The sequence below is a fragment of the Gastrolobium bilobum genome, unplaced genomic scaffold (assembly GCF_033153095.1).
Source record: "Gastrolobium bilobum isolate Gb01-03AN ecotype WA unplaced genomic scaffold, APGP_CSIRO_Gbil_v1 utg13949, whole genome shotgun sequence".
NCBI classification, from domain to species: Eukaryota; Viridiplantae; Streptophyta; class Magnoliopsida; order Fabales; family Fabaceae; genus Gastrolobium; species Gastrolobium bilobum.
The window spans coordinates 61,754-76,691 of record NW_026899172.1 but is presented as its reverse complement, the minus strand read 5'-3'; the positions used below and the strand labels follow the sequence as shown (position 1 = coordinate 76,691).

The 14,938-nt window shown below is 38.0% G+C and overlaps 2 protein-coding genes across 2 annotated transcripts; one reads left to right on the top strand and one right to left on the bottom strand.

Moving 5' to 3' along the window:
- Positions 1-9,029: 9,029 nt before the first annotated feature.
- On the bottom strand, positions 9,030-12,384 carry LOC133287966 (receptor-like protein EIX2). Its single transcript, XM_061485665.1, has 3 exons — positions 12,055-12,384; positions 9,657-11,840; positions 9,030-9,198 (listed from the first exon to the last, which is right to left on the bottom strand). The coding sequence occupies exon 2, from the start codon at positions 11,566-11,568 to the stop codon at positions 9,679-9,681; it is 1,890 nt and encodes a 629-aa protein (XP_061341649.1). The 5' UTR covers positions 11,569-11,840; positions 12,055-12,384; the 3' UTR covers positions 9,030-9,198; positions 9,657-9,678.
- A 1,259-nt stretch (positions 12,385-13,643) lies between these two features.
- LOC133287968 (uncharacterized) lies at positions 13,644-14,186 on the top strand. The gene has a single exon (XM_061485668.1). The coding sequence runs from the start codon at positions 13,644-13,646 to the stop codon at positions 14,184-14,186; it is 543 nt and encodes a 180-aa protein (XP_061341652.1).
- The last annotated feature ends 752 nt before the right edge of the window (positions 14,187-14,938 follow it).

Genomic DNA, 14,938 nt, shown 5'->3' with positions numbered 1-14,938 from the left:
TATTATGTTTTAAACGACTAGTATGCATGAATTGGACAAAGCGCGCTTGTATGTATTATTATGCACGTCCAATTTCGACTAGTCTAAACCGATAGATGTATGACATAGGTTACGACTAGCATGATAATATGTTAATACGTTTGATGAGACCTAATAAAATCCCTAAATAAAAGGAACCCTTAAAAAGAATAAATTATTAAGCATATGATTACCTCCCACCACCAATATTACTCGAACCTCCTCTACATAGTGGTGCTCCACAACTCAGTTGGGACCCACTGTTTCGTTGAGTAAGAGAAGTATTAGAAGTGTTAGACACTTAGGGTGCTGGTTGATGCTTAACTAAGGCATAAGTTGCAGGCCCAGCCGGGCTTATGGGCTTAGGGAAATAATGCTAGGTTGGTTGCATGAGATGCACCACTAAGTGACAAGGAGTTGTCAACCTAATGTTAAGAGAGGGTATGAGATACTGTTGATCAACCCATTATTTAAATTAATCTTGCGGTCTCAGACGAGGGTTAAAATAAATAATCGCACTCTTAATCTCACTAAGGTAAAATCTAAAAGTAGATTAACCCTAAGTCAAATGGTAAGGGTCATTGACTTAGATAAAATAGTGGGAGGGGCAATTTATTTAAAGTCTTTAATAAATTGTAACACGACAATATATTGATTAATCTTTCTTTACATTTTTCAGTTTTTAGTATGACTAATCCACTGTCACTGCGCTCAATACTTGATACGAATAAACTGACCGGTTCAAACTTTATGGACTGGTATCGGACCCTGAGAATTGTTCTTAGGGCCGAAAAGATTGCCTACGTCCTTGATGGTCCATTACCCGTAGCTCCTAAGGAAGGGGAAGAAGGGTTCATGGAATATGATTTCGAGGCCCACAAACAACACATGGATGACGATACGATGGCAGTATGCATCATGTTGGCATCCATGTCACCTAAACTGCAAAAGCAGCATGAGCATATGGATGCTCCCTCTATTGTCTTACATCTCAAGGAGTTGTATGACGTTAAAGGCAGGCATGAGAGGTATGAGGCCTCTAGAGAACCGTTCTCTTGCAGGATGTCTGAGAACATGTCTGTTAGCAGTCATGTTCTTAAGATAATCGGGCTGATTGAGAAGCTAGGAAATCTAGGCTTCTTGATGGATGCCGCACTGAGTAATGACTTAGTCCTGGCCTCACTTCCACCTTCCTTCAGTCAATTCATAATGAATTATAACATGCATGGGATGCTTGTGAGCTTGCCTGAATTGTTAAGCATGTTAACAACTGCTGAAGTGTCTATCAAGAAGGATAGGACACAAGCTTTTCTGATTGGTAGGCCTAACAAGGCCAAGGGTAAGGGTAAGGGTAAGGAGCCTGCTAAAGGTGACTCCATTAAGCCCAAAGGAAAATCCAAGAAGAAGAAGGGCAACAAGAAGGGTAAGAAAGCATCCAAGGACAAAGGCGATGCTGAGTGCTTCCATTGTGGCAAGAAAGGCCATTGGAAGAGGAATTGTCTAGACTACCTGAAGAGTGTGAAGGACAAGAAGCATGGTGATGCTTCTGCCTCAGGTACTTTCATGATTAAGATAAATTATTCTTGTGCTAATCCGACTTCATGGGTATTGGATACCGGTTGTGGTTCTCATATCTGCAATATGTTGCAGGTGCTTAGGAGCCCAAGGAGATTGGAGAGAAACGAGGTGGATCTTCGCGTTGGCAAGCTCATTCTGTTGGAGATGCCGACCTTATTTTGCCTACGGGCCTTTTACTGCATTTGAATAATTGTCTTTATGTTCCGAACATTTCTAGAAACATTATTTCTATTTCTTGTTTAGAACAAGATGGTTTTACTTTTAGTATTAAGAATGGTACATTTTCTATTGGGAAAATGACTTGTCATAAGCCCAAGGGGCTTGAGAGTCATAGGGCTAGTGAGTTATTAGAACTCATTCACACTGATGTTTGTGGGCCAATGTCTATAGAGGCTAGAGGAGGATACTCCTATTTCATTACCTTTACAGATGACAAATCAAGATTTGGGTACGTGTACCTAATGAGATATAAATCCGAAGCCTTTGAAAAGTTCAAGGAGTTTAGGAATGAAGTAGAGAAACAGCGTGGCAAGATGATTAAGACATTACGATCAGATCGTGGTGGTGAATATCTGAGCCATGAGTTTCAGGATTATCTGAGAGAAAATGGAATTCTCTAGCAGTTTACTGCACCTTACACACCACACCAAAATGGTGTCTCCGAAAGGAGAAACAGGACCTTGTTAGACATGGTCAGGTCTATGATGAATGAGACTCAACTTCCAAAATCGTTTTGGGGATATGCCCTAGACACAGCGGCATACCTTCTAAATAGGGTACCGTCTAAATCTGTTCAGACCACACCATATGAGATATGGAATGGTAAGAGACCCAACCTGAGTTACCTCAGGGTATGGGGATCGCCGGCTTACGTCAAAGCGTTGGCATCAGACAAGCTTAGTGCTAAGAGTACTAAATGTCTATTTGTGGGGTATCCCAAAGGTACTAAGGGATACTACTTTTACTCCATGGATGAACACAAAGTGTTTGTGTCAAAGAATGCTGAGTTCCTTGAGAAGGATTTGATCTCTCAAGGAGCTAGTAGGAGTAAGATTGATCTTGAAGAAGTTCAAGAACCACATGAACAGATTGAGGAACCCAAGTCTGCTCCACAGGCGACGTTCTGCAATGGAGAAGTAAACACACAACTCCGTAGGTCAACGAGGGGCATCCATCCACCTGAGAGGTATGAGTTTGTGATTGAGAATCAGCAAACCGTCGAGGATGATGAACCAAGTAACTACGAAGAGGCAGTCAAGGATGTTGACTCTTCTAGATGGCTTGAAGCCATTGAATCTGAAATGGAATCGATGTATCAAAACATGGTATGGACCTTGGTTCCTAAACCGCAAGGAATAGTTCCTATTGGTAACAAATGGGTCTTTACAAGAAAGACTGATGCAGATGGCAACGTTCAGACCTACAAAGCTAGGTTGGTTGCGAAAGGGTATCGTCAAAGACAAGGAGTTGACTATGATGAGACTTTCTCACCTGTTTCCATGATCAAATCTATTAGGATCATGCTTGCAATAGCGGCATATCACGACTATGAAATTTGGCAAATGGATGTCAAGACCGCCTTCTTGAATGGGTTCTTGAAGGAGGATGTGTACATGACACAACCTGAAGGCTTTGAAATCAAAGATCAGGAGCATATGGTATGCAAACTTCAAAGGTCGATATATGGGCTAAAGCAAGCATCAAGGAGTTTGAATATTCGTTTTGATGAAGTCGTTAAGAGTAACGGTTTTATCAAGAACGAGGATGAACCTTGTGTTTACAAGAAGGTTAGTGGGAGTAATGTCGTCTTCCTAGTACTTTATGTAGATGACATATTGTTAATAGGAAATGACATCCCCACATTACAAACGACGAAAGAGTGGCTTTCAAAAAGCTTCACCATGAAGGATTTGGGAGAGGCGGCCTTTATACTTGGTATAAAAATCTATAGAGATAGATCAAACAGGCTGCTGGGTTTATCTCAATCCACGTATATTGACAAGATGCTAAAGAGGTTTAGCATGGAAGGGTCGAAAAAGGGGTTTTCTTCCCGTCAGTCATGGGGTACATCTTTCAAAGGCCATGTGTCCTAAGTCACAGGCTGAGAAGGATCGCATGAGTGGAATTCCATACGCTTCGGCTATTGGATCCATCATGTATGCCATGATATGTACGAGACCAGATGTCTCATATGCTTTAAGCATTACGAGCAGATACCAGTCAGACCCTGGAGAGGGTCACTGGACGGCAGTCAAGACCATCCTTAAGTACTTAAGAAGAACTAAGGATGTGTTTCTGGTCTATGGTGGGGTTGATGAGCTAACAGTGAAAGGGTTCACTGATGCCAGCTTTCAGAGTGACAAAGATGACTGCAAGTCACAGTCAGGGTTCGTATTCACCTTAAATGGTGGGGCAGTATCTTGGAAGAGTTCCAAGCAGGAGGCAACAGCAGATTCAACAACAGAAGCTGAATATATAGCTGCTTCAGAAGCGGCTAAGGAGGCCGTGTGGATCAAGAAGTTCATATCAGAACTTAGGGTGGTTCCAAGCGTGGATGAGCCCATACAGTTGTTGTGCGACAACACTGGAGCCATTGCGCAGTCAAAGGAACCTAGGTCTCATCAAAGATCTAAGCACGTGCTCCGCAGATATCACCTGATTAGAGAAATCATTGATAGAATGGATGTAAAGATGGATTATGTTCCCACAGATGATAACCTGGCTGATTCTCTGACAAAGGCTGTTTCTCAGAGAAAACATGATAGTCATTATGAGGCTTTGGGTATACGACTTAGGTCTGATTGGCTCTAGGCCAAGTGGGAGCTTGTTAGTATTTGGGTGTCCTAGAGACAATCTTATGATTAAATAAGGACATAGATGTAGACCTTTTTAATATTGTCGCAAATAAAAGAAAGCACTCTTTATCTTGTTTCATAATTCTGTCTCGATATTAATGTTAATATATTATGAATAGCTTGATAAACCCCGTGGAATAAAATAGGTATCTCTTGAGTATCTGTGATGAGATCACAATCATGAGGATTCAAGAATACCGGATGTTTATTCCTAATTTTATGTTCCTAGTCTAGAGATACTGAGAATGGGGTCAGTAATCTCGGGTAAGACTAGCACGACTTATCTACTTGTATATGGATACAAGGTATAGACCTCATGTGCTACAGATATGGAGATGTCTTAGCTAAAGTCGTGGGTGGACCTATAAGGGTATAACTCGCACTGAACAGACCCACCAAGAGACTCTATGAGGAACTCTCACAGAGAGTATCATTAGAGTAGTCTCTTTATATTTGGGTATGTCTTTCCTAAGACCAGAAGTTATTACCTAGATTGTGTTCTAGAAGGCATGCTTTGACTGTATACCTCGTCTGCCTGAAACATGGAGACTCATAGGTATACTGTTGGGCTTGTCCTGAAAGAGCACAGGGCTAGGGTGATAAGCTGAAGGAATTCGTCAAATCTCTGTGAGAGATTAGGTTATCTGTAAACCGGAGAAATCAGGATGACATTTACAAGGACTCGGGAATCTATGCATAGTAAAAGAGATCATGAGATGATCTGCCTTTAGAGTCAGTAAATTGAAGATTCCCTATTTCGAATAAAGCTTACCCTAAACCGCAAAGGTTGATACGCTTCCTTACCCTAGGTTTTATGGAAAGGTAACCGAGACGAAAGGAAATACATACGGCAACCAAATATGTGTAATAGGATGATTATGTCATTAACCTAACTAGCTCTGGGGCAACAAAGCATTGCTAGTGCTCTGTGTTGTCATTAGATGGGTTGTGGGCTTATTGGGCCCAAACCCATTTATGTCAGTGGCTATGTTGGGCCTAATGGGTCACACACTAACACCTTATTGTCATGACAATATAGCATTAAAGGTATTGGGCCTAATAATGGTTGTTAGCCCAAGAAGAAGTTTGGAAGCCCACCAAAAGGAAAAAAGGGCGCATGGTTAGTTAATGGGCTTGGATGGTCCAAGACATTACTAATTAATTTAATTAGTTAAATTAATTATCAAATGTTTAAATTTTGAATTTTGAATTTGAAATTTGAAATTTGAAATTTGAATTTTGAAATTTGAATTTTGATTTTGAATTTTGAAATTCGAATTTTGAATTTGAAATTTGAAATTTGAAATTTGAAATTTTGAATTTGAAATTTGAATTTGGAATTTGAATTTGAATTTAAAATTTAAATATTTGAACGTTTGAATTCAAATGTTTGAATTCGAATTTGAATTGGCTATGAAAAGTTGTTTCATAACAAAAGGATAAGATAAGATCTTGTTGGAACAAATCCCAAATATCAAGAGGAGATCTTTGAGAATCTTCTAGTGAGGATATGGGGCACTGATTATGGTATCTGATGATGGTCATAGGATCAACCAAATGAGCTCCAGTCAGATTTGGTTTGTTGAGAGAATAAGTGAGACAGTTGGTTCAAGTTTGAATGCAACTGTTCAATGTATCTGGACTGTTATGAGGCCAAGTGGGGCGCACCATATGGCTGGCCATATGATGGTTGTTGAGTCAGATTCTTGTTGAGATATTCACTTGATATCATGAGGATGTGAGAGGAGGTTGTTGACAAGATTTGAATTTTGCAACAACTCCACTCGTCCCCCTAGTGTGCGCTATATATAGGGCCTTATTTGAGTGAAGAAAATAAGATTTTAATTAACTCATTCTCTCATCTCCTTGTGGGTTCCTTTTGTGAGGTTTTTCTTAAGAGAGTTTCGAAATAACCTAGCCTTTTTCAAAGAAAACCATGCGCCACTTTTGTGTCTATTCTTGCTGAATATTCACTCTTCTAAACACCTTGACCTAGCCTCCTCCTTCACACATTGGGCGCATAGCTTGCCTCCATTGGTGTTTTCGTTGGTGGCCTTGAAGAAGAGTTCTTTCGTCTTGACAAAGGGTGGTGTGGATCAACATTAGAGGGCTTGCATCTTCAAGCCTCATCTTGATCATCCTCCAGTTTTGGAAAGCAAACAAGGTAACATCCATGCCCTAAAGCATGTTTCTTGATATGGTATGTGTTATTCCGCTCGAAAAATTTTGTTTTTCCCTCTCACATGCCTCGACCTTCAAGGTCAGTTTCTTTCAAGTTCGTCACCCTTGATAATGAGTTTCCTTAGTTAAAAATGAAACCTTGGCATGTTTAATAAGATGAACAAGTAACCAACATGATAACTGGTCTAAAGGGGTTTCAAGATGCATGCTTTAACGTTTTAATGTGTTAAAAATGGAACCTTGGGAGTGATATCTCGAGAAATACAAAAACTGCATTTTGTCGCGAAATATCCGGATATGATATCCGAATATGGGACTTGTGATATCCGGATATGGATATCTGGATATGGATATCCGGATATGTCCTCGACAAATATCTGGATATTCTGGAAATTTTGAGACAGTGACTGTTCTGTTCTTACAGAACTGTATTTGGGGTTTATGGACCCTGGATTGGTTGAGTTTAACCTCTGTAATAATTAATCTAAGTCAGAATCAAAGGGATTAAGGGCTTATGGCTTCGTGAGAAGCCTAATGGCATGAAACGTAAAAGGAAAACGTTGTCGTATTGTCATGAACTCTTAGATTATAAATATTGATATGATAAAGAAAGATTGTGATTGTGCTGTGTGTGGACTTTGACCTGGTGTGGACCTTGGATTGGATTGTTTGCTTAGAGGTAAGCTTTTGTGTCCTCGGTTTAGCCATTGTTGGTTCCACCATACCCCATGGGGGGATGGTTTATATGCATCATGTGTTTTCATGTATTTATGTTTGAAATGTTGTTGAGTTGTTATGTGCAAATGCCTTATAGTATGCATGTGTTATTCCACCTAGACGGTAAGCCTGAGTATGTAGGAGAGATACCATGGGGTGATTCTGTGGGTGGATGCAAGTATGAACTTGCACTGATTGTAGGTAATAGACGTATGTAAACCCTGCATTTCTCTGGCCAGTAGAATATTTGACACACATGACATGATTATCTGCTGCATTGCACTGATTTTGGAACTTATATTGTTTTACTGTTTTAGAACTTATATTGCACATGTAAGTGAGCTTGGGGTGGAGAAACCCTTACTGAGATTTCTGTTTAGAGATCTCACCCCATGTTTGAGGCACATTTTCAGGTTCAGGTAACTCGGGTTTGAGACCTCGGGCGGCAGGAGGCCGGAACTGAGTTAGATATATGCTGTTTATGAAGATATGCTGGATTCTGACATGTTTTACCTTTGTTATTATGATTATTTGATGTGAGACTCTGTTGGGCTTGTTGCCTTATTTGGTGAGCATGAGAATTGTCCATGCCACATTGTTTGACTATGTTTTATTTTAGTATGAAGTTGTATAATTGTATCAGGATTATGGTCCGGACTACGTGTTGTAGTTTCGTGACTTAGATACTCACAGTTATTTATATATTGAGGTATTTCAGTGTATTTAGTTTTATTGCAATTACATTCAGGCAATGTTTTGAAAATGATTAAGTAATCAACTTGGTAAATGATAATGACGTCATAATTGAAAAGAAAAAGTTACTCTACAATTTTAATTAAACGCAGTTTAATACGATGACATGATAACAATTCGGGTATACATGGGATGTTACAAACAACATTCTCTTTATTTTGTTTGAGCACCACGAATGAGTATACACGGAAGGATCTAATCTTAAATAGTAGTTTAACATATATATATATATATATATATATATATATATATATATATATATATATATATATATATATAGGGAAATGATACTCTCATGCAACATAAGATACCTATCTCATGTTATACACTCATAGAATTTTGTGCCAATTTTTTCTTTTCTTTTTTCTTTTCATTTTAAATTGTGGACCCCACATATTTGTATCACCCACATGAGATAGTACTCTCATGTAACATAAGATTAATAAACCCCATATATATATATAGAGGTAGGATCCTTTGACACTGGTGTCAAATTTCAAATTTGACACCTTATCTTAGAGCCGTTAGATCAAAAAAGATTAATGGTATCACATGCTTACAAATCAGAGTCGTTGATTTTTTTGTATCTAACGGCTTTAAGATAAGGTGTCAAATTTAAAATTTGACACTGGTGTCAAAGGATCCTGCCTCATATATATATATATATATATATATATATATATATATATATATATATATATATATAGAATCCAAGGGGTGATATCAGGCCTTGCATCTCACTATCCCTCGTAATTTTATTTGATTTTTAAAACTCCTTCTGTTGTTTAAGTTTTATTTTTTTTGTTTCAGGCGTAATTACTGCAGATTCAAAGGTACAACATGATATGCTAAATAATTGAACTAGTATAAAAACATTTTCATTATGATTTAGTATAAAGAAACATTCTAAACTTAACACACAACATAAATTCTACAGATGAAATAGAGGTGTTTCCAACGATACAACTTAATAAAAACAAGAACTGACATGTCACTTTTCTTATTTGTATATCTTCAATAACAAAAGCAACCTTGTGGCCTCTTGTAAAACCTCTGGGTGAAATTAATAACTTGTCGAAACATAGACATCAAGGACCTGCAAATTTTGTATAGAATTTGCAAGGATAAATAACCAGTTAAATGTTTTCTAGTTTGAAAATAATTCAGATATTAATATCAAAAGCACAATGCTAACATCGATTTCAGGAATTAGCGCATGAGAAAAGAAATGTTATGTGTGCTTTATTTATGCCCATTTAAGTCATTATACTGTAATTGATGACTCAGAAACATGGAGTTTTGGGATGCTAATTAAGAATATATGAAAGATACCTACAAAACAACCCACACACATATAGCGAAATATATATATATATATATATATATATATATATATATAGGTAAATAGGTAGACGATATACTTCTAATCTAAAGAGAGTAAAAGGCACTCGATTTTTGGATATTAGATATAATATATTTGATTTAAACAATATAAATACATATGTAGTAAAATCAGATCCAATTTAAAGCTTAAAAAAGTGCTTCTTTACTTACCACAGTTGCAATCTCTTAGGTTTCAATACAGGGAACACATCTTTTGAATCACCATGGTGTACAGTCGGTGAAGAAATCTGAAATAAGCATGTCTGCATGTCCTGTTGAATAATATGAGACCAAAAACTCCCCAAAATCCCGATGCAAATCCGATTCCCAAGCCCATGTAGAACCATGAAGATACTACAGATCTATCATCATTATCATCGTGATCTTCTCCCATCGGTTTTGTATTATGCGATTTTTCATCTTGTGGGCAGATCTGGGTAAGTGGAGGTCCACATAATTTATTATTACCTATATAACCAAGATTTGTGAAACCTTGAAGTTGGGTCCCCAATAGGATTTTGCCCATAAAATTGTTGAAAGACACGTTCAATATACCAAGAAAAGATAAACCAGACATGGACTGTGGAATTTGTCCTGAAAGACGATTACTTGAGAGATCAATGGACTCCAATTGTTTCAAGTTTCCAATTTCATCTGGTATCGTCCCTACTAATTGATTATGGGACAAATTCATTGATTGCAATCTAGTCAGCATGAAAATCTCTAAAGGCATTGTTCCAGACAAATTGTTGCTTGAAAGATCAATAGCATACATAAAATTCACATATGCTAATTCATTGCCTTTTATGGGCATCCTAATAACGAAAACAGTGTCTACTGGTCTGTAACCAGTTACTTGAACAGTAATGCCGAGCTTACTAATTGAAGCATGTTCATCAGAAAGCATGGCTGTGCAGTTAAGGAGACAATTGGGTATTGGTCCTGATAATGTGTTGTTTGCAAAATCCATGATCATTAGTGAATTAAGTTGGCATATTTGTGTGGGGATATTGCCACTGAATTGATTCGCCCTCAGTCGTAGAGCTTTTGCGCTCCCCCCCATCCAGTTTGGTATAGCTCCAGAGAAGTTATTTTCACCTAGATTGAGGATCCAAAGATTCTGGCAATATTTTAGTGACAAAGGTACTTCTCCGAAGAATTTATTGCTACTTAAATCCAATGAAATGAGGTTAGACAAGGATCCCATAGAGTGAGGAATCTTGCCTGTTAGGTTATTCTTCCCCAAACCAACATGACACAACAATTTCCGGTCATTCCAACAATCTGTGAGTTCTCCAGATAAAAGATTATTGCTCATTTCTAAATAAAATAAATTGCTTTCTTCTACCATTTTGTGACACAATAGAGGAGAAATGGATCCGGTTAAAGAGTTGTTATATAAAATCAAAGAGGTCACTTTTGGTGTTAATCGAGGCAAGCCACCTCTCAAATTATTGGAAATCAAGGAAATAAATGTCGAGTTTAGCAACACATTTGACATGTCCCCATTGATTGTGTTGTTGTGTAAAAACAGATATTCAAGTTGAGTAGCAAAGTTCCAAAACTCGTCAAGAGGTTCAAATGAAGCACTTGAGTGTCTAATGGTTAGACTTTTGAGAGAACTCTGTGTAAATAGCCATGAAGGAAGTTTGCCACCCACATATCCCAACTCAATACGTTGAAGTTGAAACGGAGGGACCCATTCAGGATCAAAATCAAATATCAAGGTTGGCGAGCTCAAGGAAATGTATTTTAAATTTGAAAGAGATAGTAGATTTCTTTGAGTCACAATTCCTGTCAAGGAATTATCACCAACTGTCATGGCCTTCAAATTGAAGAGTTGCCCCAGACTTTCTGGAAGATTTCCATTCAAGTGATTTGAAAAGAGATACAATTCAATCAAGGATGATAGATTTCCCAAACTTGTGGGAATTGGACCAGAAAATGAATTATAAGAAAGATCAAGATCTTGAAGTTGTTCAAGTTGCCCTACCCAATCTGGAATGGGTCCAACAAGATTATTATGTGAAAACCAAGGATTTGATGCTTCCAAGATTTGGCAATATTGTAGATAGCTGGCCATGTATATGATTTTGGCTAAGGTCAATATGGGAGATGTGAGAACTAAGATTGAATAACCAACTAGGCAACTCAGATATAAAATGATTATCAGCGAGATCTAAAACTTGAAGTGAAGTAAAATTAGCATACTAAAGAGATGGATGGATGTCTTCAAGTTGACAGCTCTGCAAGTGTAACTCTACAAGTGAAGGAAGCATGGCCACTGACCGAAGCCAATAAATTTCCTTGTGAAGATCAATGCCATCGAGGTTAAGATATTGCAAGGATGAAAGGCTAGAAATCCAGTGGAGATTAGAAATGAGAATATCAGAATTATATGATAAATCAAGATAATAGAGGTTGGATGAGTTTCCACACGGATGGGGAGGTGTACCTCTTGACAAGTTATCACATTTTGGGTTATATTGGATAGCCTTGAAGTCATTGTTGCTCAAATTTAAGTAGCTTAAATATTCAAGTTCCAATAAAGATGAAATATTGAATTCACCTGTTAGGCAGTGTGATTTGTCGTCCTTCTCTCCATAAGCAATGACTACAGAGTGATTTGTATGACAAGGAAGATTTAGCTCTGTAACTCTGCCCGTGATATTATCACACTGAACTCCTGTCCACTGACAACAATCTTGTTCAGTGAACCAAGAGGAGAGCGTGTCTCAAGGATCTATGACTCTTTGTTTGAAGAGTAGGAGTGTGTTCATGTCCTTCACGTTGCAGTGAACTTTCAAACTGCACATAACTGAGTTGAACATGATTATACATACCAACCACAACAAAGCAAATCTAATATTGGAGGGAGAGGAATCCATGATCACGTAAGAAGATGGGTGGAGGATGTGAAGGCATTACCATCCACTGGAAGTATTTATATGAATGAAGTAAGCCTGCCATAAATGTGGACATCTTGGAAAATTCAATGGTCTTCAAGAAGTATGTAATGGGAGCAAAATTACATCACAATCCTTTAACTAAATAAAATCTTAATATAATCCTGAATGTAAAGTTATTTTAAACTATAATATATGAAAAAAGAAATTCAAAGCTAGTGCAAGTTGTGGTCTTTGTATTTTATTTTAGGAAAAAAGTATATATCATTTTAAATGATATAAAGTTGTATCATTTTAAGTGATAAAAAGAGATGAATTATGAAAGAGAGAATGAGTGAAATAAAATTTAAATGTGTAGGTCTCATCTCTTTGTAAGAGTGAAAGGATATAAAGTGTGTTATTTAAAATGACACACCTTTTTTTTCCTTTATTTTATCTTCTTCGTTAACTTGAACTTTCTGGATTTTTTTATTTATTTTTCTCGAACCATATTATATTTCTCTGCCTTGCTAACTATCTATCACAGTTATTCCCATAATATTGTAACTTAATTACGTCCTGATTTGATGATATTCATAATGGTAGATCACTGTTTCAGCATTTGTGCTTTGTATTTCATTTGTTTTAGTCTGAAAATAAAATTAACTTTTGTGGACTTGTCAAAGTATTTCCTTGTCCTCAAATCAGGGGTGGACCGACGGAGGGACTAGAATGGACGGTCCCCCTCCCTAATTTTTTTTATGTATAAAATAGTATTTTTTTTTAATAATAATTGGCTATTAATTAGTACTAATAATTAGCTCCTCTCTAAAAAATATTTATAATAATAAATATCTCCTTTTAATCTTAATAATACTTACAATTTTAAAACTTTATTTTCGCTCCTTATTATAAAAAAAAAATCTTAGATCAATGAAACCTCCCAGAAACTGGCCGTGATTGATAATTGGGTTTGATTTATTTTTATTTTAAAAAAATAATTATTTTATTATTTTATTTATTTATTTTTTACAAAAAAAAAAAAAGAGAGTTCTTCTATTAGAATATCACTTTTTTTATTTTATTTTTTCCTTATTTTTAGTGCCACGTCACCCAAGTGGTTGTAACAGAATTTGTTACTTTTTTCCTTTATATTCGATGCACTGTACAGATACTTGACACTTGAGAATGAATATACAAATTGTTTAGTTTCTTTCTCCTTGCTACAAATGCGTTTCTGCACTACTAATATGGTATCAGATAGCGTTTACTGATGGCTCGTGGCAATAACCGTCCTCCACCTTCCTCAGATCCTTCTTCTGGTTCATCTTCTACAATGGAAGATGCTTCCAGTCCTTATTCTCTTCAGGGAAGTGATCATCCTGGCCTGGTTTTGGTAACCCATTTTCTTGATGGAACCAATTATAGCTCTTGGAGTAGAGCCATGCTTATTGCTCTTACTGCTAAGAATAAATTTGTCTTCGTTGATGGATCTGTTCCTCGTCCCGCTGATGCTGAATTGCTCTTTCCTTCGTGGAACAGGTGTAACTTAATGGTAATCTCTTGGCTTCTGAATTCTGTAACTAAAGCCATTGTTGATAGCTTGATCTATTTTTCCAATGTTTCTGATGTCTGGAATGATTTGCGCACTCGATTCCAACAAGCAAATGGCCCTCGGATTTTTCAATTGAAGCAAGAAATTGCCTCCCTGCACCAAGGTTCACTCGATGTGAATACCTATTACACTAAGTTGAAGACTCTCTGTGAAGAGCTTCAGAGCCACCTTCCTCTTCCTACATGCACCTGTGGAGGATAGCGTCACCTCTTGGACTCCCAGCAGCAACATAATGCCCTACAATTCCTTATGGGTCTCAACGATTCGTTCTCCTCTGTGCGCGGCCAGATCTTGCTGACGGATCCTCTCCCATCGCTTGCTCGCGTTTTCTCTCTGGTTCTTCAAGAAGAACGTCAATGCCTGATTTCCATCCCAGTTCCTGCCACTCCTGATACACCATTGCTTAGCTCCATAAACACTACTCCCACTTCTCCTTTTCCCTCTGATTCCTCACAGCCGGTGGTTGCTGTCATCACCAACCCTCGCCGTCCTCGCCCCTTTTGCACCTATTGCCACGCTCAGGGCCATGTGAGGGAAAAATGTTTCCGTCTCCATGGTTTTCCCACAGGGTACAGGCCCAAACAGCCACGACCCAACCCACACAACCCTCACTTAAACACGGCCCAATATCCTTCGGCCCACACTAACTCTTCAGTCTCCTATCCAGTTTTCTCAAATTCACCAAACCCTTACCCTAATTCCTCTCCAGCACCGTCCGTCGCGATCAACCACGCCCAATATGCTCACCTGTTGTCTCTCCTCCATAAGGGTTCTGCTGCTCCGGTTGCTCCAGTCACGTCCTCTTCTGCTTCCTTCAGTGATGGTCCTCCTTCTGTTGCCAGCCTTAATGGTACTGTCCCTTCCCCTTTCTCTAATTCTTGTTGGATTTTGGACACAGGTGCTACTCACCATGTGTGTTTTTCCTCTCGTTTTTTTCTTGCCTCTGGTGCTTC

Bases quoted from the DNA above. Each gene is read 5' to 3' on its own strand.
- LOC133287966 (XM_061485665.1), bottom strand. From the start codon at position 11,568: ATGGCCAGCTATCTACAATATTGCCAAATCTTGGAAGCATCAAATCCT.
- LOC133287968 (XM_061485668.1), top strand. From the start codon at position 13,644: ATGGCTCGTGGCAATAACCGTCCTCCACCTTCCTCAGATCCTTCTTCT.